General features: G+C 41.9%; 1 protein-coding gene across 1 annotated transcript in view; it reads right to left on the reverse strand.

Moving 5' to 3' along the window:
* Positions 1-4,319: 4,319 nt before the first annotated feature.
* The window catches only part of BCL2 (BCL2 apoptosis regulator), a 121,737-nt gene continuing 99,062 nt past the window's right edge, over positions 4,320-26,994 (reverse strand). The window contains exon 2 of the mRNA XM_032792409.2: positions 4,320-4,752. Within this exon, the coding sequence (XP_032648300.1) occupies positions 4,618-4,752 (135 nt within the window). The 3' untranslated portion in view covers positions 4,320-4,617. The remainder of the gene's footprint in view (positions 4,753-26,994) is intronic.

The following is a 26,994-nucleotide window of genomic DNA, read 5'->3' on the forward strand; positions in this document are numbered from 1 at the left end:
ATGGCCAACCACATCACCATGCAGTATTTCCACTGAGGTGAATGGAAGGTTTGTGTATGCAAGGACAAGAAGTTTGGGTCTCATAACCTGCACCTTATAGCATCCCATATTGACCTTCACACGCAAAAGTCTGTTTCCAAAGGAAGTATTCCAGTCTATAGCTGTGTGCTTTTTTAAAGAAGACCCATGATTTCACAGCTCACAACAGGACACTAGGAAAATATTATATTAATTGTAATTAGGGGTTGATGCACAAACATGTAGATAGTTATGATTGAAATTTACTTCTTGGGCCATCGTGGCCAAGCTTCTATATCATACAAGACTGTGTGTACAAACCCCACTCACCTTTCAGCTCTCACTAGCCCACTTCTCTCTGTAGCTTCAATTACCACAACAGACATGTTATTCCATTGTCTGATCCAATGTCTGAACTACCAAGAACTATCCTCTGTCTCGTCTAATTTCTCCATGCTTAGTTTTAAGCTCTTTCCCCTTGGTTTAGAACTCTTATTTACCCTATACATACAGACCCTTGTTTTCAGTTTTTATTTTATTTAATTTCCCCCGGGAACTTATCAGTGTTCATAAACACAACTACAAAAACAGGTGGGAAACTCAGTGCAAAAAACTATTATTAATTTTTCTGGGTAAATATTGGGGTTTATTTTGGTGGATGGAAAGATGGGCAAGGGGAAAAAGTATTCAGTAGATTAACGCTTTGAATTCTGTTCATCAATGTGGGTTGCTGAACTAAAACAGAACTCAAAACACAATGCTACCTCTGACTTTAAGAAAACAGTATCTCTCTAATCCCCAAATAAAACTTTTCACTTGAATAAACAGTTTACTGTTGTAGACTTAGCCTATAAACATTTAATAATTGGGCCACACCATTTGCAGCGCATACACATAACTTCAGCCTTTTCTCCTGTTTTTGTTTTTTTAAAACTTTTGAACATTTCCTTGTATTCTGAAACATATTTTGAGACAGATTTTCTTTTTCTTCCCATTTTAGTGTGTCAAATATTTAAACTGTTATCTGCTAACAGCTTGAAATGTGTACCTGGTGGGTGAGATTCATCAGTATGTTTAGATACACACGCACTTCAGAGCTTACATGTGTGCCGTCTAGACTAATACATAGCCTTACATCAACAGGCAGCTTTGCATGTACACACATATATATCTTATACAATGTATTGTATTTTCCTAATAAAACAAGTTTTTTTTTATCTATTTGAATGATACAAAAGTAGGGTGAAAAAATGAAAAATACTTTTTGTAAAACCCAGAAAATTTTAGGTAAAAATCAGTTAAAACTGAAAACAAAGGGGCTTATTGCTACATTGTGGAACTATATCAAATCTCAGATGATCTTATGAAGTTTTCGTTTAAAAAAACAAGACCTTTTTCTTTATTATTTTATTGAAAAACAAAGCCCAAAAAAATTAAAGGACAAAAAAAAATGTGGTACAGTAACATCAAATATCTGATCTGGTTTGTAGATGATTGCTGCTAGAATGAACAAGGCTTTACTTAAGTACTTGTGTGTGTGTGTGTGTGGGGGGGGGATTTGTAACCTTTTGCTCTGTTTATCTTCATTGCCTATCATTCTTTTTCTTTTCACCTAGATGAACGGTGGCCAAATTTCTCAGACACTTTTATCCTCAGTCATGGAGATATATCAGTGATCTATCTCCTCTCTACACTTCTTAACACCTCTTCCTGTGTTGTCCCTTGGTTCTCCACAGCCAAGTAACTTTAGAAGTGCAACTATTTATATGTTTAGCTTCTTTTTACAGATTGCCACCAGGACTGATCCAGGGTGAGAAGTGATTTTTAATTGAAATGTAGTTTTGGAGCATGACAGTAAGGCCTTGCATATTGTAGGGAAAGTTTTGTTTCACATGGTAACAAAGAAAATGGAAGTGACAGGAATCACTGGGAAAGCAAGAGGGTCGAGGGGGAGGTTTTTTTTAAACAAGTTCAAGCTTTTATATACATTCAATGTTTCTAGTATGGTGATTAATAATAAATGCATCATCAACTTACAGCTAACGCAACCACAATATTGTACAATTCTGCAGTCAGAATGGGAAAGCTCCATTATCTGTTTAATAAAATAACCATTAACAGTTGCCTTGACTTTTTTAACTTATTAACTAATATGCTGGGAATCCCAGTGAGTAGATACAACAGAACACAAACTGGCAGCATCTACATAATCATCTCTGTAATGTGACTAATTCATATTACTTCTAAAGCAGCTTTGAAAAATCTTGCCACTGGAGGATAGTTCAGAATAAACTCTATCCAAATTATCTGGTAATATAGCAGCACAGGAATTTATAGTTACTCTTTTTATATTTTTTGATAATGTAAACCATCAATAAACAATTCAACGATGAAAAAGTTCAAGGTCAAATCATTATTTTTAATGGGGGGTTAATGGGCACAAACTGAAATGAAGACTAGATTGTGGAATGTGGATTGAAACAGTAGTACAGTGCCAATTCTAGTTCAGCTTTGTACCCAGCTTTCCGTAAATTAAACCTGCTAGGTTCAAAAACTAAGACCACATTCAATTCCTAATATGTGGTTCCCTATTATTTTTAAATATTTTTCATAAGTGCCTTGCACAAATGCATACAGTTTTGACATTTCAGGTGTTTTTACTCAGAGTTTAAAAACAGATCACATTTGCTTTAGAAACATTAGTTCCATTAAATGTTTCTGTAAAATTAAAATAATTTCAAATTTGAAATGCAACGCTTACTCCATCTTTGCCCACAGAAAGTGTAGGTGCCATGACTAAATAGCAATAAAAATGCTGAGATGCACAAATCTAAAAAAAGCAGCTTTGAAGAAATCACATCAATTACAGCCTTAACAATGAACATATTACATTCCTAAATTACTGCAGATATTGCATATAATGCCACAACGTTATATTATTGAAATCACAAGGTTGACTCTGCATAGTTTTTCATTGTATTGTTTTCACTCTGAACGTACTTGAATGTTGTTCCTGTCTTTTTATCCAGAGCTTTCTGACTTGTCCCTGGATGTACATTTAGCCACAAAGTTCATATTTTGACAGTTTCATAGTAAAAAAATAAAAACACTTGACTTAGAGGTTTTTAAGGTGGAATTCATAGAAGCCAAAAGGTTGTTAAAGCCCACCTTAAAGTATGTTGACATGTCTAAGATATATGGTTCAGGATTTATGCAGTTGTTATAAAGCTGTATATTAAGTATTCTGAATTAATCTTATTGAAGTTGCATTTATTGTTCAGGAAGCCGACTCAGTCCATCCTTTCCTCCTCCTCCTTATTCTCCCCTGAAATGACAATAGGCACCTAAGGAATCCGGATGTCAGTGAGTCTCTGTCCAACTAGAGGATTAGAACAATTTCTTCATCTTCTTTATTTCTGCAGAAAGTCTTAAGAAATAATTAGCATGAAATACTTTGGCGGGGGAGGGGTGAGATGGGGGAAAGAATACAGGTCATCTGACTTCTTTGTTATGAAAATGTACGTCATTTTGGTGTCCAGTTTGATAAACAAGTATAGTTCGAGCTAATCTGGAACTCAGATGAGGTCTGTTTCTTGCCAAATAAATTTAAACCTTTTTTTCTTTCAGGGATTTAGAGACCAAACTTAATTGGTTTCAAAACCCTAGAGGAGCTCAGTAAGTAAACAGGATCAGTTGCCGATACGAGCCCACTAAAATGGGACACAAGTCAGGACTCCAGACTCCAGCTGTGCTCTGCAGAGGCAGGCACTTACGGTCTCACGGTTTCTGTGTGTGTAGCTGTAAAAGACATTTTACTGCTGAGGAAATCATTGAAACAGTAATTTCTTGCATGTCCAAAGGATTTCATTTCATGCGCTCATAAAGAGTATCTGAATTGACATATCATCCTTTTAAGGTATCAGATGATACTGTTATGATTATGATGTATTGGCACAATTTGGTAGCTTAAAAATACTTTCATAAAATATATGCAATCGTATTTCAAACTGTTGTCCTGCCAGAAGACTCCTATAGATAGCTGTCCGAGAAGTTGCTATTCTGACACCACGTATGTACCATATTGAATTGTACACTAATGTCAGCACTTGCCAGCTGGAAATAATTCTAACTTCACTCCCTCTGATTTTTTTAGGATCCCATCTCCTTGGATCTGTGAGAAATTGTAGTAAAATCAACACAATTACACAGTCTGAAGCAGCCCAAGTAACTGCTCTCTGAAGAGAAAGCAGGTAGGTCTTTGTCAGTATATTTAATCCATCCAGCTGCATTAATTTATTTAAAAAAAAAAAAAGCTTAAGGTGTTTGGGGCTCATTACAATTCATAACAATATTATGTTATACTCGGATATAAATTGTTTGTGGAGCTTCTGAAAATAGCAAGTTAAATGTAAATATCTTTAATAAATAACTGTTTCCTGCAATGTAAAAAATAAATGATACCTCCCTTTGGCAGTAATAGCTGATTTATATTTAGCCAGGAACTTCTGCTCATAAAACTAATATCATTGTGCTACTGGAAAAACCATATTATTGTATTGTTTCATAAGACGTTTGTAATCCATGGTTAGATGGCTGACTTCACTTATGTCCCAGATAAGCGCCCAGGGTGATGCATGCTCCCACCAGAGCCAGACTTAGGATAGTCTTCAAAGAGATCCAGGAGAAATCAAACACAGGCCTCATGTTCCTGCCGTATAATTCCACAAAGGCATCCTGGGTTGGGAGGAAGGGAAATAGGAATATGAGATTCCATAGCAATATGATATGCAGAGAAGAACAAAAGACATGTGTTCATTAAAGCTCCATTAATAATAATAATGAACACAAATTATTCAGAGAAACTAAGAAAAGCACAAGAGTGAGCTCGTTCATACATGCAGGTAACTCCGGAACCATTTTAGCATACAAACTACTACTAAAATTTTAAGTTCTTTAGGTCAGGAATCATCTTTTTGTACAGAACCTAACACAATGTGCTCCTGGTGCTACTATAATGCAAATAATAATTAATAATAAAGCAAGTCTGAGCACCTTGAGCTCCTGTTGATGTCACTGGTATTTGTGGGTGCTCAGAACTTCTGAAAATGAGGCCACTTTTGTTTAGTTTCCTAAATGTGGACGTAGGACCCTAACTTTAGGCAGACAGGTTTCTTTTTAATGAAAAGATGGCTTTTGATGGCTTTTATTTAGTGACCAGGATGAGCTTTACATTTTCTTATATATGTGTAGTCTCTCAAGTACATAGAAAACTGTTTTACAGACAAAAAAACTAACCTTTTTAATGAAAGGTGTCAAAAACATCTAGATACTGGGGGAAAAGATGAAGACTTTCTGAAGTTGTGCGTGACTTATGAATACAATAACATTTGTGCTGTTGAAAGGATTAGTAATCATACTAATAATGCTTTGCACTTACATAGTGTCTTTCTTCCAAGGAGCTCAGAGCTCTTTACAAATATTAAGTAAGCCTTCTTCTAACCCTGAGGGTAGTTAAATGAAGAGAGAGGTTAAAGGACTTTCAAAATGTCTCAAATTAAATTGGTGATAGAGTTTGGAATATAGTTGTGGTTCCCAGTTTCCTGTTGTAATTCCTATGCTCTGCTACCCAAATATTATATATATAGTGCTAGCTCCTACCATTGTTTTTAAAGGTTTTGGTGTCAGGGTTTCAATTTGTTGTAGCAAATAAACATTCTTTTTTTTCAGTTGCACTTCCTGTAAAATGTCTCCGGGAATCTATAATGTTACATTTTATACAAGGCAAATAGCCTCCTAAAATACACGAGTAATGAATGAATTACAGCAACAGACGGGAAAAAGCCACAGTGTAAATAACATGAAATAACAATAAACCTTTCAACCATGCTGTGTGTTTTCCATAAGATATGGATATATTATAGTACTTTATGCTGTCCTTTCTCATCTGATATCACTAGCTATTGTAGGTCAGAATGGAAAGGTTAGTTTTTGCCACAAGAGGGCGTGTATGTTTTTTACGTTTTGCTATTCAAATCCTGTTCACTAGAAGTTTGGCTCTGAGGGAGATGTACTTAAATGGAGAAATCATGTCTACTTCCACAATTTCTCTTTTTATAATAAGTGATACTGGACCAAATCCAGCACCCCATACTGAGGCAAAACTCCTGTTGATTTCAGTGGGTGTATTGCCTGAGTTAGGGACCTAACCCCCATGGTCCCTAACTCAGGCAATATACCCACAGGATGACTGTGTGCAGAAAATACATCTCTCTTCATATAGTTTTTTGACATTTTGTTCCTTTAGGCCAATATTTTCAAACTTGTGTTTCTACAGTTAGACACTTAAATCCATATATGGGCACCTAAATAAAAGTCTGATTTTCAATTATGCTTCCATAGAAGCTCTGAGGACTGAGAAAATCAGGCCACTTTTATTTGAGTACCTAACTTCAGAAACACAAGGTTAATAATGCCGTTCTTAATGTTTTGTTGTATTATGTTGGGTTGTAAAACACATTTGCTGTGCTGTTTTTCAAAAAGCACCTTTTACTCCACCTCCTTATGGCTATGAGACAACACAGACTGGGCTGAATCCTGCAATCCCCATTGTAGACTCTCACTGATTTCAATGGGAATTTTGTCCATGTCGGCAGTTCAAGATCAAGCCTTATAAAAATTCGCCAAGGACAAAGTTCAACATACAATAATAAAACTATAGGAAAGAATAGAGGAAATTTGGGGAAAAAAAAAGTATTGAGAAAATGCAAGTCACACAAAAGTTTTTAATGTTAAACTTCAGTGGTGCTCTTTCTACAGTCTTGATCCTACTTCCATTACACCAATGGGTGCAGAAACATATCCTGTATCAACCCACCCCCATTCCCCAGGTTTAGAGGATGCTCAGCCCAATTTATTACAAAAACTATTGTTAGGAACCCAATAGAGAGAGCTCTTGGTGCCTGGCATAGAAGTAGATGAGAGGGATGCGCTAACACAATGCAAAAGCCCTGACTAATGGCTCAAGAAAAGGAATGTCAGCACAAAACGTTCAGCATGAAATAGTTTTTGTTATTGAGACGATTATAACAACAAGATGAACCCAACCTTCTGGTTTCTGTACTATATATTACAAGTAGCTACTTTATGGGTGACTTTTTATTGCGCTTTTGCCTTCTCAAACATCCTGATTAGGCTTATTTCCGAAGCCTGTTTGAACAGCCTGTCACTATTTGTTTAAGTTTCAAACCTGTTTTAAATAAACACATGCCCATTTTATGTATTAAAACAACAGAAGAGGGGGGCCTGCCCCCTGTTCCTAGTGAAAATTGCTTTTAATGCCAAGAGAACTGTAAACTGTATACAGAATGTTCCATAAGTTAGGTCTCTTTCTATGTATATGTACATGTACATTAGTACTTGTAATTGGACTTTTGTAATCTAAATTGATCTGAATAAAGTGAGTGTCTGTATAAAAAACCCCCACGCATGACTTGACACAAACTGTTTGAAATCCTCTGAGAAGTATTCTCCTAGGTTAAAATGCTTTGCACCCTGTCTACAAAGCTGCTATGCTGACTGAAAAGGCTTGTAGCATTTGAGAGAATGGTAACTCTTGTAGGTTTTCATTTTCAATAGAACTTCACAGAAAGTTATGCCCCAGTATAGAATTCTCTAGGACAGTTCAAAAACCCTACAGAAAAAATTTCCTTCTCTATGAAACGCTATATGTTTTTGAAAATAATTTCTATAGAACCCGACTACACTCGTATTATGACAAAACCCACCCTTTTACTTTAATCTGTTTAAATTATGTTGGACTTTTCCGTAAGGGAAGGGGGTGGTGAGGGAGGGATGGAATCCTCATGTACCTGCTACATTCTCTTCTACAATAGGAAAAGGACTGGCTGCTGGATCTATGGAGCTGTGTATACATCACTACCAAACTGCCCAAGCTGCATGGAAATCTTGGCCATGATGTTCTGCTCCACTATACACCGGAGCGAGGATCTACCCCCCCCCCCCACCTCCCCAATAACCAGCCATCTCTAGTTAGCCACCCAATCATTACTGAAGGGTAATATCACTACAAATTTATAAAGGCTCAGTATAATTGCTACATAATCTGCCTCTCTTGTACAGTTCAGGCTGGGCTCACCTTTTTTAGGCTGTGTAGAAGTAAGTATTTCCCGTATGCTGAGCCCAGTGATGCATTAACAATGTGAGTTTTCTTCATTGAAAATATAAAGGGAAAAACCAGCTTAAGTGCCACACTCTGCATTTATTAGTAAGGGGGTTGTGGGCAGAGCAAACATGAGGAAGTAAAGACTTCCTTTTTCTACCTGAATCAAACAGCTGGTGAGGAAGTGACTTTATTTCCCTTGTTATCATTGGTTGACAGGATATCCTCTTGAGCCACATTGTATTGAATGAAGTGCCTACGAGACTTCCATTTCACTGATCAGGAATTGCCCTGTAGCTATTTTATGCTGCCCTTTCTGTGACTCCAAAATAAACAAACAAACAACACTAATTCTAGGCTTTTGAAGAAACTTTCATGACACAGCTTTACAGAGAATGACATAATTGCTGATGCTGAGAGTGAGTGGATGAATGACTCTTCACTTCTCCCTTGCCTTCATATGAAAAGCCTAAATTTTCATCTCTAGCTTTAGGAGAAGGATTGAGAATTGACTAAATCAGCCACTGTCTTATAAAATAAAACCTCATTTAAATGTCATCCTGCAAGTAACAAGACTGCTCCTGGAACATGAAAAAATAGACAAACATCTTGCTGTTTTTCTGAAGAGTTAATTGTTATTTTATGTAAATACAGACTGAGTACATATGCAAATAAGAGCAGCTCTGATCTACAGTAGGTTGTGCCTGGTTTTGGTGTTTCACGGTCCTGACATTTACAGAGGCCAATAACATTTCAGCACTCCAAGGGTAAAGCTAGCAGCCCAGCAGGGTCTGCTTTTCAAATCTTCCTGCAAAAAAAATCTGTGTTGAGCACCAGCAGGGAAGCATCAGGGGCTGGGCCTGGTTCATTATGTTCATCATTGTGATGACAGGGTTTTTACACCCTACATCTGGGCAACCCACTGTGCAATACATCAAAGCACCGTGTTATTTTCCAGTAGTGGAACTGGACTGGATTTGACTCTCTCTCATGTTTCCCAAAAGGTTAACTTGAGGCCTACCACTGGTGTAGTGTTTCCTCCAACAAACTGTAAGGCTAATACTTTTCAACCCATTTGGACAAAGCATCTCTCACAATGGTGGCCTTCCTAAACTGTTCGTTATTTGTACCATGTGTTAGTGCAAATAGCTGCCTTAACAACCCCACAATCTGAGGAGCAAATTGTACAGTTCTTATTCAGGCAACACTTCCATTTAAGTCAATGGAAATATTGCCAGAATAAAGACTGCAAAATGTGGCCCTCAGATTGCAAGATCTATGAAACAGTTTTGATTTGTGCATTCCAGCCCCTGTAAGTGGTGCATACACGTAAAGTGCTATATTAATAATAATGATTGATAGTAAGTATTGTAATAAGCGTGAGTGTTGTTGTTTTCTCTTCTGGAGGCTGAGCCTATCAGAAAAGAGATATTTCACCCACTAGTCTGAAAGACTGGTAAATAAACCTTGGTTAGGGAGAGTGATTAATTCAGTCTGGTTAACCACATGATTAGTAAGGTAGTGTTAAGTCAACCTGCACGGAAATCTACACACTGTTCAGTCTAGGCTGCATGCTTGTTAAACCAAGTCAGCCAATGAAATGTTTAAGCAACGAGGCTTAGTGTTTTCAGCCAAGTTACGCATGATCCTGCAATTTTCCCCCAAAAACCCCAGACCTAGTGGAGGCTGCCGTGTTTTGCTTTCATTCCTGGAAAATGAGATACTTCTGGCACTAGGATACCAGCTGGAATATCATTGCAACAGCATTACCCAATCAGTGGTATCTGGTGATGTGACACCTCTGCTCAAGGAGCAGTATTAAATGATGGAAAAGATTACAGTAATCACTGGATTTAGGGAGTACACTGAGTGGGTAAAACCACAGACCTACAAACAATAGTGGTGCTGCTTGTATGTACCCCCTAACAGTGAGCGCTACAGTGCAGCTCAGTTTGGGGAATAGATTTATTGGAAAATGATCAGTGTGTGTGGTGGGCGATCTGTATGTCCAAGCATTTCACTTCCACAAAGATTAATTCAGTTTTACGCTCATCTTCCTGTTCCAGCCAAACTAGGTTATAAAATTAGTTTTGAGGAATTTAAATTGGGTGTAGCATGATAGTCTAGGCAAATACATGTGTCAACATTTTTCTATTGTTCCAGCTGCGAGGAGGGAATAAGCTCCATGTACCTGTTAACTGAAATTTCACATTACATAAATTAAGTAAAATCTTATATTGGTACCAGTACATGTTTTATGGTTCAAAGCTGGATAAAATCTTGTTACGGAGCGAATCAAACTGATGTGTGACTGTGCCTTCACTTATGATAGTTATAGGAAACACTTAAAGGGGCCTGACTCAAAACAAGACCTAATAAAATCTGCCCAGAAACTAGCACCATGTGGGTGGGGGGGTTCCAGAGGTAATGTGGCCAGCTGTGGGTGAGGGTGAGAGAGGGCAGAACACACAGAAACTCAGAACAGATAAGAACTGAGAGAAAGGCAAAGGCAAAAATGAATAAAGCCAAGCAGCAGCCTGTGAGCACAATGTGACGCTGGGAAAGGAAGGCTAGAGAGAGAGTTTTTGGGTTTATTGGCTTAAAGAGGCTTGGGGATGTAAAATAGGAAACCTCTCCTTGTTGTTGGTTCCTCCTGTGTTCAGCAAAGCAGGACTTTGTGTATATTTCTTGAAAGTAAACAAGATTGCATCAAAGAGAGTACCAGATTCCATCGATTTCTACTTCCAACTGGAACATCCCTAGGACCTTGAAATTTCAGGTTGAAAAGTGCCATACCCTTCAAAGTGGAGAAGTTAGATGCCTTATAGGTCATTACATTCTCAACTCTTTAAAAATCACTTTACAAATAGAAATAAAAGTGACAAAATGAGTTTGAAAAAGTCAGCCTGTACCCATATTTCAAACTTGAGTACGTAAGGGTCCAACCCTGCAAACACTTTACTACTGGAAGTGGTCCCATCAGAGTTTACCGAGGTGAGGCCTAAACGAGGCAGTGGTGCTGGAATGAGGGGTGCTGCTGCACCCCCAGCTTGAAGTAGTAATTAGAAACACCAAATACATGGTTCCCATCAGTACCCCCCCACACACTATAAGAAAATTGTTCCAGCACCCCTGAAATTAGGGTACTTAATTCTGTACTTAAGCACTGAAATGCTGTTCTCATGGTAGATGCCTGCCTGTCAGTTTGAAAACTGGGTTCCCCCGAGCGCTGTAGTAATACCCACAAATATTAGCACCTGCCCCTTACATTCCCTGTGTGTGTTCCAGCTGCCAGTGCCTATTAAAAACTGCTGCAAAAGAGTTAATTCATGTAAGTGTGAGAAATGGGAACCGAAAGTAGCTGCTTGTTACATGTTCAAAGTAGCTTGGTCTTAACTATTGTCATCAACACACTGCATCCAAGGTGGAGGGCCTGGTGTTTTATTACAGCTGTTCAGTTAGACTGGATCATGAGTTTGAGCCTTGCTTGTTTTAATCAGCAGGTGCTGACTGAGGTTTAAAAAAAAATACACACAAAGAACATTAGTTTCCTAAAAGGAACTTGCTCAGAGCGATCTCAGCACTAGCCAAGGCAGCATATCAGCATGAAGAGGGTGAAATGGAACTAGTTTGAGCAGGCTGCATCATCAGCTGAGCACCACGAGGGTCCAGTCATGCATTCTGTCTAGCTTTTGCTTTTTAACACCTTAGGAAAATATGTGCTCCTTCTCATTTAAACTAGACATTAAGTTCTGATGCAAACTTTGGCTTGACTGACCTGCCCTCCCTCTTGAGCAATAGCTATCCAGGACTGGATTTGAACTCACAGGGTTCTAGTCCAGCGCCTATTGTATTCTCTGTGTTATTGCAGCACATGATGTTAAAAGTTCACACAGTGCCACTGGCACCTTCTTCAGAAATGCTACATTCTTCACATGGCCTACAGCAGACTTTCTTAAAAAAAAAATCTTGTGATTGTCAAGTGACTTACAGAAAGAACTCACATTTGTAATAAAAAGGCTGCAACAAAAGTAAGAATGCTTGAGCCAAATAAACAGCCCAGAAGACTTTATTGGACAAGTACGCCACCTCCACCACCACCTTGGAAAAATGACAGAAACTTGTGCATGTGTGTTCTTTGGCAACCACATTTTTACTGATAATCCAAGCCGTTTTAGTATACTTGGAAAAACTTGACATAAGGAAAAGGAGCAGCAGATTCTATGTAGTGGCCTGCATAGAATCTGCTGTAATGAAGAAGAGACTGCAAACTGATGCCTTCATTCTTCCCATTATTGCACGCTGAGTAGTCATGACAAGAGAGCTTACATTACTCTACCATGCTTCCCCAACATAGTGTCAGCACTTCTTCTGTTTCCTCTATCTCTTGCCTTAACACATGCTATATGAAGAGATTGACTTCTGAGGAGGAAAGGGAAAGGAATTGCCAAAAACCAAAGCTCTGCTGCCGCTCCTTTTCCTTATATCAAGTCTTTCCAAGCAATAAGGGGAAATGAGATGGAGAGGTTTCCTCATCTGCAGCTGGTTGGAAGGTAGATTTTCTTTGTCCTAGTGCCTCCCCTCTGCTTCCAGCTCCTGTTCTTTTCATAATATAAATGACTCACACAACTGGAGGAGCCAGGAGATAAACAAAAGGAGACTCAGCTGGCTCATGCACCTGCGCAGCAGTGTGAAGAAAAATCATGATAGTCCTGTGAAATCAGGCACATGGGAGGATAGTAGTTAAAACAGATTTAATGAGACAAATGAAAACGTCTTCCTGCCACAATGAACCAAATTCTGCTGGTATTCACTTCATCCTAAAATGTCCCCCAGATTCCATACAGTGTCACACGCCCACTCCACCCTACTGACTTCACTGGGATTGCATGAGGGTTAATAAGATAAACTTTGGCAGATACAACTACATTCCTTTTGTTCACTCAGTTAAGCCCTTGGTAGGAGCTAGCAGGGACAATATGAAAATCCAGGGCAAGGTCAGTGTGTAAGAATATGATTAATATACAGATTGAGAGACTGCATTTTGTTATTCAAATCAGCTCCTTCAAAGTTTATTTGCATAGATAGTTGTAATCCATTAACTATGACAGTTAGGGTTCAAGTACCACAGCACAGAAACTAAAAATGAAGACTTAAAAAAAACAAAACAAGAGGCACCAAAGTGAAAAATAGCTGAACCTCCCTCAAAATATGCAGCTCCTGCTGGGATGTTTGAGAGAGTAACACTTTTCTTATCATATATGTATTTTTATTTTTCTGTACAAAAAAAGTCTGCTAGTGATAGAAGCAAAGGCAGAAGGTCCATGTTTTAAAAGGTATTCCTATACTGCAATTAAAAACCCACCGGTGGCCTATGTCAGCTGACTCAGGCTTCAGGGGCTTGGGCTAAGGGGCTGTTTAACTGCAGTGTCGCCATTCGGGCTGGAGCCCAGGCTCTACGACACTGCGAGGTGGGATGGTCCCAGGATCCAGAACATCTACACAGCAATTAACAGCCTGTCAGCCTGAGCGCTGTAAGCCAGAGTGACCTGGCGTGGGCTAGCTGCAGGTTTTTATTTGCAGTGTTGATATACCTGTAGTCACAAAACTGAACTGATGTTAAAGGTGAATAAGAAAAAAAAACTGTCTTTATTTTCAAAATCAAACCATTTAACTAAATGTTAACAAACATTGATCTCTGAGTATTAATTTATATCACACTCTTCCTAGCATGCTAAATAATTCACACTGCAAATGAAATGCACCTTGAGAACCAATAAGTTTAACACACTGACTATACCATAAACTTAGGATATGATTTTATGGGTAGCTGAGCACCTGGAGCTCCTGCTAACGTTATGAATGCTCAACCTCTCTTGCAAATCAGACCCCAGTATAAGTCCTGTAAGTTCCGACATTTTTCATGCAGTTCTACCAGTTTACCAGACATAAACATTGCTAGGGTGTACATAGCTGATCACGTGGTGACGTGCTGCCTATTGCAATTTATCAATGGCTCATGCAGGGTGCACAGAATCTTTCTAGACTGAGCCATTAGGTAGAGTGTGAGCTTAGAGTGTAAGCCCTTTGTGGCAGGGACCAAGTCTTTGTTCTGTAATCATACAGTACCCAGCACTATGGGGATCTCGACCAGGGCTTCTAGGCACACTCACAATACAAATAATAAACAGTAATAATAATGAGTCCCAGTAACAAAGTACCACTGAATCCTGAGGTACCACTGTTGACAAACTGTTCACGCAGGTCTCTGAAGTAAAGCACAGCCACAGCACACTGAATTCCTATTGTTAGTCACAATGGAAACTAAAAGGAATATTATTTAGTTAACCATTTCTTTTTGTAATCTTGGATGCTAATAAGGCCTGAAGCTTCAAAAGGGCTGAGCAGTCGTATTTCCATTTGTTTTCCATTGCAGTTGTGGCTGTCCAGCACTTCTCACAAACCAGGCCCTAGGTGTATAATTTCTGAAAATAACAAATCAGGTTCAAGTTCACGCAGTGCTTAAACCTGTCACACTGATCTTGAGTTCACAGCACTAGGAAGGAGAGGGCCATGATCCCAACAGGCAAATGCTTAATTTATTTATTTGTCTGGCTTTTACTACAATGAATAGGAAATTCACACAAAATTTCAAATAATCAAAAGGAGAGTAGGACACCAACCATGACAACAATAAAAATTAAATACAATTCAGTATACATCAAAATTGTGCTGGAAGGCATTACTCTATTTCTGAAGTTAATATTAGTTCAGAAATTGATAACTGTCAACCAAAATTGGCACGAGATAAATGTATTGTAGAGCAAGTAAAGTGTACTGTAGCACAAGTAAAATCTTCTGTCTACCTAGGAAGGTAGGTCAGTGCTAACGGTTCCATCCAGATGACGCCTGCTGGCAGCCACCCTCTATGGCTGCCTCAGTTGAGAAGATGACCAAGGTCTCAATTCTCTCCTGCACTCAAACTCTGCCACACCCCCTCTTTGCCCCATGCTCCCAAACCTTCCATCCCTAGTGTGCCTCTTTCCCCACCATCGGAGGTGGGCTGGCCCAGGAGCTGTCTCTGTTCATGTTATGCCCTTGGGTAGTTCGCCTCAGCAAAGAACATTGCTGGCTATTCAGCTGTAACCCAATGAAGAAGTGACATAACCACCAATGATATGTCTAGGTTTTTATACCACACACATTGCTGTGGAATCTGAGCATCTAGTGATGGATGGCAATTTAGTTAGACCTTTTGCAAGCTGACAGTGGAAGTTGCAACCCAATATCCTGTTGCTCCTAAATGCAGCCAGCTGTTTGCCAGAAACCAGCTCTAGTGAAGCTGCCTCAAAAGTTCTCAAACTTAGCAGGCCTTCTGCTCAGTTATGTTCCCAGATAATGCAAGAACACAGAATGGGAAACTTGCCAAGCATCATGCAGGAACCAAAACAGAAATTCAAAGTGCTGCTGGTATGAGAGCCAATGAAACATACCAGCCTGCTAAAATGCTCTTGTAGCATTTCCAACAAGATTTTACTTTGAACTTGATTTTCTTTGTATCTGACTGCATGGGAAATATGTCTGCACATCAAGAAGAGTGTAGCTGTGGCAGCACGGTGGTGAAATGGGCTAGTCACCCTGAGTGCATACCCACTGGCGACATTAGGCATGTAGGTGGGGTGGCTAGCGCCTTCCACCACTTGTGCCATGTGGCTATGTCTTCTCAAGTGGGACTCTCACCCCTAACTGCAAGTGTAGACATACTGTAAGAGGCTCATCCATCAGAGGCCAGGAGCATCACTGCTTCTTTAATTCATAGTAAATAAAAAAGTCACAAAATTACAAATCGTTCCTTAGTTTCAAAAGTTGGAATTGACCTTCAGATTTTGTGAATACTTAAGGCCTGATCCTGCTCTGATTGTCAGTAGGAACAGGATCATTCCCTGAAAGAGCACTTTTAAATGCCTCTTCTTCTGATTATCATATGAGTCAAGACAAGAAGATAGAGAGGGACTGGAGGTTGGAGGAGATTAAATTGTATTAAACATTATTCAAAAATACTTTTTCTATACTAAATTGGAGGTCTGATTTGTTTAAGGGAAGAGGAGACAAGAGAAGAGAAAAATGGAGGGCCTGTCTACACTAAACATGTTGCTGCTTTAAATATCCCAGTATAGTTAAAGTGGCAACCCCTAGCGTGGGCCTGATTATACTGGTATATGAAGCAAAATAATCTAAACTGATATAAGGCATCTTTATACTGCTATAAGTGTGTGCACACTGGGGCTACGTCTGCACTACGGACCTTACAGCGGCACAGCTGTATTGCTACAGCTGCGCTGCTGTAAGGTCTCCTGTGTAGCTGCTCTATGCTGGTAGGAGAGAACTCTCCTCCCAGCATAATTAAATCATCCCCACCGAGCAGCCATAACTATGTGGCAGGAGAGCATCTCCTGCTGACATAGCGTTATCCACACTGGCGCTTTTGTCGGTGAAACTTTTATGTTGGCTGGGGAATTTTTTTTCACATCCCTGAGGAACAAATGTCTTAGTGTAGACAAAGCCTAGGTCTTATACTAGCATAAATAATCTGGAAAAAAAAATCACACCCCTAAATGACGTAGTTATACCAATATAACTTTTCTGGTGCAGACCTGGACCTACTAAGCCAAGAGGAGGGGGCGAGGGAGCAAGGGTGGAGGAATCATTTGCAGGCTACTGATTTATTATAATTTGTTCTTTAAAAGATCTTACATGAAAGCAGATAAAACAAAGACCCTTTTCCTTTCCCCTACTACTTAATCCCATAACATTACAGTTGGATTTGTTGATTTGTTTCTGGAAAGCAAACTGAACCAAGTCCGTGACTGTAACACTAAGTTAATTTGGTTATTTGAGAAACACTTTATTTTAAATGTTCCCCACAGAGTCTTTAGTATTTTTTTTATACTTTGTTTCCCGAGTCTGTTTGACGTGAAAGGAGAGCATTTTTTACAAGCCACAGGATTGAAGGGTCAGAGTAGTAAGAGATGGAACAGACCTATTGGAGCGTTAACTTCCTTCCTCTGAGAGTCCCCCAGATATTGGGGAGATAATAAAGATAAACTGGAAAAAAAAAACCAACCCAACCTCTGCTGCACTGTTTCCATCTTGCCTGGCTCTTTTCTCCATACATTTTAGGACCATAATTTCATAATAAAAATGTGGGAGACTTTATTGTTCCCCCATGTCTGCCATGCCTCTTTCCTATATTTTCTCATTTCATTTTAGGCTTTATTCTCACTCAAATTCTCATTGCTTGCACCCTACTTTCTTTTTTGTATACTTTGTCTATATTTTGTGGGTTTTGTTCTTAATTTTGTTCCTGTACATTTCTTTCAGATCTTTAACCTCCATTTCCCCCCGCTTTGACCTTCTCCCTCCCAGTGCTACCCTGGGAAATTTCTGAAAGGCACTACTTATGCCTTTCCTCTACTAATAGATTGGTTACTCCCAACCACAAAGTGCAGTGAATGTAGAAAATGACAAAGACAAGTTTAGCATCATATTTGCTTATCATTGTCAAGCCCTAGTCCCAGTAGATTTCAACCATGACCAGCTGACACAATGCTGGACATAGTGTCTGTGCCGAATGCAAAGTTGTGAGTTGCATTGTGTTAATGAGACTCTCCAAGATCATGTTTTAACATTAAGATTTTACCGTGAAGTCAAGCCCCACATGTGGCTCTGTGAAGAAAGTATTAACTGATCTATAAAACGTGTAATGCACACTCAAAATACAAAGTCAAGGTTATTGGAGAAGCCAGAAGCATGGGACGAAATTTGTGTTATATGTGCTTTCCTGATGTTTACATCCCCCATTGAAACTGCAGTTGAGTTAAAACATTGATTTCAATACAGTTATATGAAATGCTGTGAAGCCAACACAAAACCATGACAGCAGAAATGGAAGGCATGGTCACCCTATCCATGTGGCTCAAATTTTAGCTAAGAGCATTTGTCTTGTTGCCTGAAGAGAGGTTTTTCCTTCCATTCTGCAGTCTCCTCAATGGTCAAAGAGATATTAGCAGCTGGGCTGCATGAGAAGTTCTCTGAAGGCTCTGAGACTGACATGGAGGAGATGCTCTTGAGCATATATTTGGCATCTTTCTCCTCAAGCTGTGCATCTGGCTATCAGAAAATAAACTGTTCAACATTTTAAGAAGATTGCAGTTATTTTTCCACTCACCCATTACACAAGAAAAAAATCCCTCTCAAAAAAGTTTTGTTAAGCCTTTCCCACCAAACAGAAGCAGAAAGAATTCCCTGTTTGTAAAAAAAAACAAAAAAACAGTACAGGACTGATCCTCTCTATTGAATTTCTTAGATTTGTGTCTTATCAATCTCTTTGGATACAAGTAAAATAATGTCACCTCACGTAGATAAAAAATCTAATACTTTGAATGCAGGAACTGCCATACTGGATCAGACCCATGATCCATCTAGTCATTATTACTCGGTGACTCAGCTACTATCACTTCTTGAATTAACTTCTGTTTGTTAGCTAAGACAAAGTCAAGAATAGCTGCCCTATCCTCAGGTACTCTAGAACTAGCTGTACCAAGATGCAATCATTTAAAGTGTCAAGACATTGTTTAAACTTTGTCCTGTTGTGCCATTTAACCAGTTTATATGTGGGTCCTACATTATCATTTTGTTCGAGTTTGCTGCCTCTTTGATTTCTCTCAACGTTGTGCACTCAATTTCCTTTTTTTGATCTTGAGGTTGGTAGTATAGCCCTACTAATATATTTAGATTCTTACAGCTTGGGATTTGTATCTTTGTATTTGGCGATTCAATGCTGTGGCCCTCTACACTCAGAATTTTTTCTCTCACTAGAGTCTATCTAATCCTTTAGTTACAGTGGTGGTATTCTACCTTTTTGGACTAGCCTGTCTTTCTTGTATAGGTGGAATTAGGCACTGCAGTATCCCATTGTTTTTTGTCATTCTACCACACTTTCATAATGTTTATTATATCAAGATTTTCATCCATTGCAAGGCATTCAAATTTATATATATTTTTTAGTTTTAAACTTCTCACATATATGAATATATATTAATAGATGTTTATTATCCTTTAGATATTAATAGATGTTTATTATGGTTTATTGTTGTCTAGGTACCTTTTTTATTTAACTCTAATCTGACATGCTGCTGGTTTTATAGCATTTACCTCTGTTTTTATCCTGTCCCTGTTCTAGTTCAGTTGTAGTTTGCATCCTATCCTTGGTTGGATACACAGATATTGTTGTATTACCAAAGTCTTTAACAGATGTTTCTATCTGACTATGTGCTTCTCGTTCCTGCTGGCTCCTGTCCCACTCTTAAACACTCCTCTAAAACCGTTATTTGTTTTACATAGCAGCTGTTGGTTTCATTTTGATCCCCTCTGTATAGGGTCCCCCTTCCTCAAAATGTTTCCTGATGCCTAATAAACCAACACCCATATTCTTTGCAGTTTTCTCTACCAAGCATTGAAACCCCGAAGGTCCCTCTGTTCACTGGACCTGCATGAGAGACTGGACGTATTTCACAGAAAGCTACCTCTGAGGCCTTGGACCTGTAAGCTTTCTACCTAGTAGTCGAAATTTAGCTTCCAGGACCTCTCTCCTAGATCTCTGGTACCAAGATGTAACATGACCACAGAGTCCTCTCCAGCTCTGTCAAAAAAGACTTCACTGGGAGCCGCTGGGGAAATCAGGCCACTTCTTTAGGTTCCTAATTTTGCCATTAGGAGTGTTTAAAAATCTTGGATGAAGTAATACATTACAAAATTACAGTATGGATGAGGACAGGGGAACCTAACTTTATGCTCCCATTTTTGAACATTTTTAGCCATATCACTTTCCAAAACTTGGGCTAAAATTTGCTTGGTTTTTGCTTAAATGTGACCTATTTGTAAATTCTGAAGAAATCTATTTACTTAGAGTTGAATTTTCTACTATACTGAAGAATTTGAGGGCGTTCAGAGAAAAGCAACAAGAATGCCTCGGACCATGGCAAAAACACTCTCGTATGAACAGAAATGGAAAACTCTGGGGCTGTTTATCTTAGAATAGAGTTGAATAAGAGGGGACATAAGTTGATAAAATAATTAATGATATTTAGGTTAAATAGGGAGAACTGAAGCTCTCTGTCTCATAACACAAGAAGACCTTTAACGAAATCAAAATGTGGCAAATTCAAAACTGATAAAAAGGAAATATTTTTTCACACAACACATAATTAGGCTGTAGGATTCATTGACACAGGCTGCTGAGGTCAAGAATTTTGCAAGACTCAAAGAGTAGATTGGATGGTTATAGGGAAAACAAGAATATCCAGAGTTATAACAATTAATTGGAAAAAATATTGGAAGGTATATTAAACCTCATACTTCAGGGATTAAGCCAATGTCTAACTAGTTAGAATTAGGAGGTGACTGTGGGTGCAGATTACCTGATATCTGCCTACTGTTCCTGTCTTGCACCTTCCTCTGAAGCATCTGGTGCTGACCATTGTCAGAGATAGACAATGTAGGTGTGTGTGCTCGCCACATGCATTGGTGCTGGAAGTTTTTCCTCAGAGGTATCCGTAGGGGACTGGCTCTGGAGTGGCGCACATATGCACTAGTACAAGGAGCGCTGCCAGCACCTTCCGTCCCTCAGTTCCTTCTTGACGGAACTCTGACAGAGGGGTAAGAAGGGTGGGTCATGGAATGGACCTGAGCAATACATCTTGAAGAACAACAGTTACGAAAGGTGAGTGACCATTTTTTCTTCTTTGAGTGCTTGCTCATGTCCATTCCATTGTAGGTGACAGCCAAGCAGTAATTCCAGAGGCAGTTAGGAGTTCATGGACGTGTTGATTGCAACACAGCTCTGCCAAATCCAGCATCATCCCAGACTTGCTGGGTGATGAATCCATGAAGGTGTGTATCAACGACCACATCATGCCTCTGCAGATATCCTGGATAGGAACATGAGCCAACGACACCTGAGCTCTCGTGGAGTGAGCAGTTACTATTGGTAGAGGCGTCACCCATGTCAGTTCGTAGCAGGTACAGATGCAAGTGGTGATCCAGGATGAAAACTTCTGGAACAACACTGGGGGCCCTTCATTCTGTCAGCCACTGTAATGAAGAGTTGACTCAATCTATGGAAAAGCTTAGTATCCTCCAGGTAGAAAGCCAGGGCACTCCTGACATCCAGGGTGTGTAGACGCCTGTCCTTGTTAGCGTATGGCTTTGGACAGAACACTGGGAGGAAGATGTCATGGAAGTGCAACACCACCTTTGGCAGGAAGGGAGGATGGGGACGCAGCTGAACTTTATCCCTGTAGAACACCACATACAGGGGCTCCAAAGTAAGAGCTTGAATCTCGGAGACTTGCTTCACCAGCATAATAGTTACAAGGAATGCTACAACAGATGGGGAAGAACAAGAGGTTAGAGGGTCAAAAGGAGGACTGGTAAGCCTGGAAAGGACTAGACTGAGATCCCACTGGGGAACCGGATTCCGGACCACGGGAAATAGCCTCTCGGGATCTTTGATCATCCTCTTATTTGAGAATACTGATCTACCCTGGACACACAGATGGAATGTTGATATGGCCACCAAGTGCACATTGATCAATGAAAAGACAAGGCCCGGGCACTTTAAATGCAGGAGGTAGTATGGGATGCTGCCGAAGCCCAGCAGGAGAAGTGCTTCCACTTCACGAGGTAGATGTTGCTAGTGGAGGGACTTTCTGCTTTCCAGAAGAACCTGCTGGACCTGAGTGGAGCAGACCTACTCCTCAGGGCTCAGACATGCAGCATCCATGCTGTGAGGTGGAGAGAAACGAGATTCGAGTGCAGCAACCATCTGTGATTCTGAGAAAGCAGGTCTGGATGGTCAGGGAGAGTCCATGGGTCTGCCACTGTCACGTCCATGAGAGTGCCGAACCAATGCTGGTTAGACTGGGTCATGCCTTGTCCTTCTTGATCTTGAAAAGAACCCTGCTGATCAGCAGAAAGTCATACATGAGACCCTATGACCAGGACAGAAGGAAGGCATCCAATAGTGAGCCGCCCTCGAAGCCTTGTAGCAAGCAGAATTGGTGGCATTTTCTGTTTTGTCTGGTGGCAAACAGGTCCTCTTGGGGAGCTCCCCACCTTTGGAAGAGTATCCGAGCAATCTCTGAGTGGAGGGACCACTCATGGTGAGAGAAGAAGGACTTGCTGAGGTGATCTGCCAGTGTGTTCTGAACACCAGGGAGAGGGAGGCTTCTAGGTGGATAGCATGCTGGATGCAGAAGCCCCACAGGCAAAGGGTTTCCTGACACAGTACTGACGATCGGGCTCCCCTTGTCTGTTGACGTAGAACATGGAGGCTGTGTTGTCTGTCAGTACCTGCACAACTTGACCAGATAGAGGAGGATGGAACACCTTGCATACCAGGCAGATGGCCCTGAGGTCTCTGATGTTATTGTGAGGCAACAGGTCCTTCCGCGACCATAGTCCTTGAGTTTTGAGGCCACTGAGGTGTGCTCTCCAGCCAAGGTCGGACACAGCCAACACCAGGGATATGGTGTGCAGTGGAGCCGCAAACAGAACCCCTTCCATCACTGGATTTGGATTGCACCACCATTGGAGGGAGCTGAGTCCCTAGGGTGGGATCATGAGGAGGCTGTCCAAGGGGTGTCAGGCTGCAGAATAGACTGATGACAACTACATTTGAAGGGGCCTCAGCTGCAGCCTAGGTGTATGCAGCCATGTGCCCTAGAAATCTAAGACAGACCTGGGCTGTGGTGAGCAGGTATGCGGTGACTTGGGCAATCAGATCTGACATTGCCCTGAAACTGGCTTGTGGTATGAATGCTCAGGCTTGGGTAGAGTCGAGGACTGCTCCGATGAACTCTGTTCTCCAAACGGGGCCAATGTTGATTTTTGTTCATTTATCAACAGGACCAGGGCATGACAAGTGGCTCACAACACCTCGATACTGCGCTCCACCTGCTCTTTTTAGCGGTCCTTGATGAGCCAGTCATCCAGATAGGGATAGATCTGCACTCCCCAATGCCTGAGCTAAGCTGCAACTACTGCCATGCACGTTGTAAACACTCTTGGAGCTGTCGCTAGGCTGAATGGGAGCACTGCAGACAGGTAATGTGTCTGACCAACCAAAAACTGTAGAAATCTCCTGTGGCCGGGAAATATTGAGATGTGAAAGTAAGCATCTTTCAGGTCAAGGGCAACATACCAGTCTCCAGGACCAACGAAGGGGATGGTGGAGGCCATGGAGACCATGCGGAACTTCAACTTCTTGAGATATTTGTCGAGGTCTTGCAGGTCTAGGATCAGGTGTAGGCCCCCTTTGGCCTTCAGAATGAGAAAGTATCAGGAGTAAAATCCTTTCCCTCTTCATTCCATGGGAGCTTCCTCCACAGCTCCCAGCCACAGGAGGGCTTGCACCTCCTCGGCGAACAATTGCTCGTGAGAAGGGTCCCTGAAGACGAATGGGAAAGAGGGTCGGGACGGAGGAATAGAAAGAAATTGGAGGGTATACCCTGCTGCCACTGTATTGAGGACCCAATGGTCCATAGTTATGGCGGTGCAAGTGGGGAGGAAACATGGGGAAAAAAGGGCAAGACAGATCCTGGTTGCAGGCTGGGAGGTCACCCTTGAGCATCCTCTCAAAACGATTGCCTGTTCTTGGGAGGGGCATGGCTCAAGCCCGAATGAGCCCCAGCCACAGGTTCTTGCGATTGCCTTATCCTTATCTAGTATGGCATTGAACTCTTGCTTAGCATCCTGTGGGAGTGAGTCAGCAAACTTGGCCGTGGACTGCCATACGTTAAAATGTTATCTTCCGAGAAGGGCCTGTTGATTTGCGAATGCAAAGCTGTAGGCTGGATGTAGAATAAATTTTCCTGCTTTACAGATCAAGTTGCTTCGTGTTTTCATTGTTGGGGTTCGAGCTGGGTTGCCCCTGCCCGTCACGCTCATTGGCAGCCACGACCACCAGTGACCCAGGGGAGGGGTGTGTATATAAGTACTCAAATCCCTCTGCAAGAACGTGCTGCCCTTGGAAATAGGAGGCGGGGTTGACAGGGTCTGCCATAGGGCTTTTACCATTTTGACTACCCCATTGCACGTGTAGAGCCACCTTTGCCGAGGCTGCTGCCGCTGAGACATCGAATAGGGAGTCCACGGGTTCGGACATGTCCTCTGCCTCCGATCTCAGGTTGGCCGCCACCCATTTAAGCAGCTCCTGGTAGGCGTTGACATCATCATGAGGCACAGTCTGCGACAGGCCTGCTACTGCCTCATCAGGCAATGAGGAGGAGGGAGGTGAGCACAGGATGAAGGGTGGATTCCACGTCCTCTGCCTGGGGAACCACATCCACCAGAGGAAGTGGCTGTTGGGCCCCTTGGACCAATGCGACATCTGAGCCCGGGGGTGGTCAAGACACTGAGGCTGAAGTATCAGACGGGTAGCTGTGTTAGCCTGTATCCACAAAAACAACGAGGAGTCCGGTGGCACCTTAAAGACTAAGGCTGAAGGTCTTTCTGCAGCCCCTGAGACTGAGCACTGGGCCTGAAGTCCTCCAGCCTGGGGAATTGCCCATGGCTTATAGATTTGCCAGGGCCCAAGACACTGATCCTCTGGCCACATGCTTGCAGGTTGGCTCTGGAAAGAACCTGCTGGCTGTGCAGGTGACTGTTGGTCCCTGGGGGCCATCAACTCCTCGGTCTCAGAGCCTGAGGAGAAATGGTCTTTCTCCGGTGACCATGGCAGCGCCACCATAGGGTAGGCTTCCCCACTATGCCTGGCGGCCTTATGCCTGCCAGTCTGGGGGCAGTATCAGGACCCTGCTGAGTCATGCCACATATCTGGTGACGGTGCTCACAGGCACAGTAATAATCCAGGGAACAATGCCACCTGCTTTGGGAACGGTCTGCAGACTCCGGTGACTAGGAGCGCAGGGATTGTCTAAGATACTCCGGTGACCGACGTCTAGGCTCCAGCGACTGGTGATGGTCCAGTGACCATTGTCAGGGCTCTGGTGACTATCATCAGGGTTGCAGTGATGTACATTGGGGTTCCAAGGCCATCGTTGAAGAATGGTGCCGGGACTCTGGAGAGTGCTGAGGAGGCTCTGGTAAGAGGTGCCTAGGAACTAGGGAACGGTGCCTTTTGGATGATCACTGCCAGAGTTCCAGGGACTGGAGGCATGCCTCTGTGGCCTGGTACCGCAGATCTGGTGACTGATGTGTGGATCCTGGAGATCGGTGCCTGGAGTTCAGCAATCAGTGCCAGGAACCCATCAAGTGGCTGTGGGTCTGAGATTCGAGACGGGGCTCTGGAGATCATTGGCACGGTCCTGGTGAGCGGGCCAGAGTATGGTGCCATGGGGTGGATTTCTGCAGGGGTACTATTGAGGGCTTTTCCCTAGAAACGGATGGGTGGGAGGGGTCCTGAGGCCTCTGTTCCTGAGGAGTAGGTGGCATCAGGAGGGAGATGTCTTTTTCCACTTTAAAAGGCTTCTGGGGTGGATGGTACTGCATACCTATACCACTCCCTGGGGTAGAAGGCAGGTCGCAGGGCAGACTAGACCCAATAGATGAGGCTGCCTCGTGGCTGCACTCCAGTGATGGCGAGATGGTCCAACTTGGTCTAGGCTCCTCTTCTCCCTGATGCTTACCCTTACAAGACCCCAGGGAGCGCATTTTCCTGGCGTGCTTTTTGTGCCTTTTGGCCAGAATCAGTGACAAGGACTGGCATTGAGATGCAGTTGGTGCCGGGGGCACACTTTTTGTCGAGGCTGAAGTACTTGGCATTCAGTTGGTATGTGCCGGCTCTGAGGCCAGTGCAAGAGCAGACTCCATGAGGAGTGCATGGAGCCTAATGTGTCTCTCCTTTCTGGTCCAGGGGTTGAATCCCTTGCAAATATGGCACTTTTTGCAAATGTGGGACTCATCCAGACATTTAAAACAACTAGGATGTGAATTCCTGATTGCCATGGGCTTCTCACAACAATCACATGGCTTGAAGCCTGGGGAGTGGGGCATGCCCCATCCCTGGGCTAAGAGCCTGGCAGGACCATGAATAACTAAAGTATACTAACACTATTAGGAACTGTTAACTGTCTCTAATTGCAACTATTTACACAAGAAAAGTTCAAAGAACCACGGAAAGAAAACCACTTGCTGAAACAAGGGGAACATTCCAGCACGACACTGGCAGTGAAGAAACTGAGGGAGGGAAGGAGTTCGCAGTGCCCCTTATAGTGGTGCATACACGCGCCACTCCATAGGGTGCCAGAGCAGGTCCCATATGGACACCACTGAGGAAAAACTTCCAGCACCAATGCATGTGGTGAGTGCACACACCTACAACAGAATGGACATGAGCAAGTACTCGAAGAAGAAGTTGTATTTTTCAAGCTTTAAGGAAAAAGCTAGGCTCAGGTTGCAGCTCAGGCCTGGTCTACACTACGCGTTTATACTGATTTTAGCAGCATTAAACCGATTTAACGCTGCACCCGTCCACACAATGAGGCCCTTTATATCGATATAAAGGGCTCTTTAAACCAGTTTCTGTACTCCTCCCCGACGAGAGAAGTAGCGCTGAAATTGGTATTACCATATCGGATTAGGGTTAGTGTGGCTGCAAATCTACGGTATTGGCCTCCGGGCGGTATCCCGCAGTGACTGCTCTGAAAAGCAATCTGAACTCGACGCACTGGCCAGGTAGACAGGAAAAGCCCCGCGAACTTTTGAATTGCATTTCC

This window comes from Chelonoidis abingdonii, chromosome 2 (genome assembly GCF_003597395.2).
Source record: "Chelonoidis abingdonii isolate Lonesome George chromosome 2, CheloAbing_2.0, whole genome shotgun sequence".
NCBI classification, from domain to species: domain Eukaryota; kingdom Metazoa; phylum Chordata; order Testudines; family Testudinidae; genus Chelonoidis; species Chelonoidis abingdonii.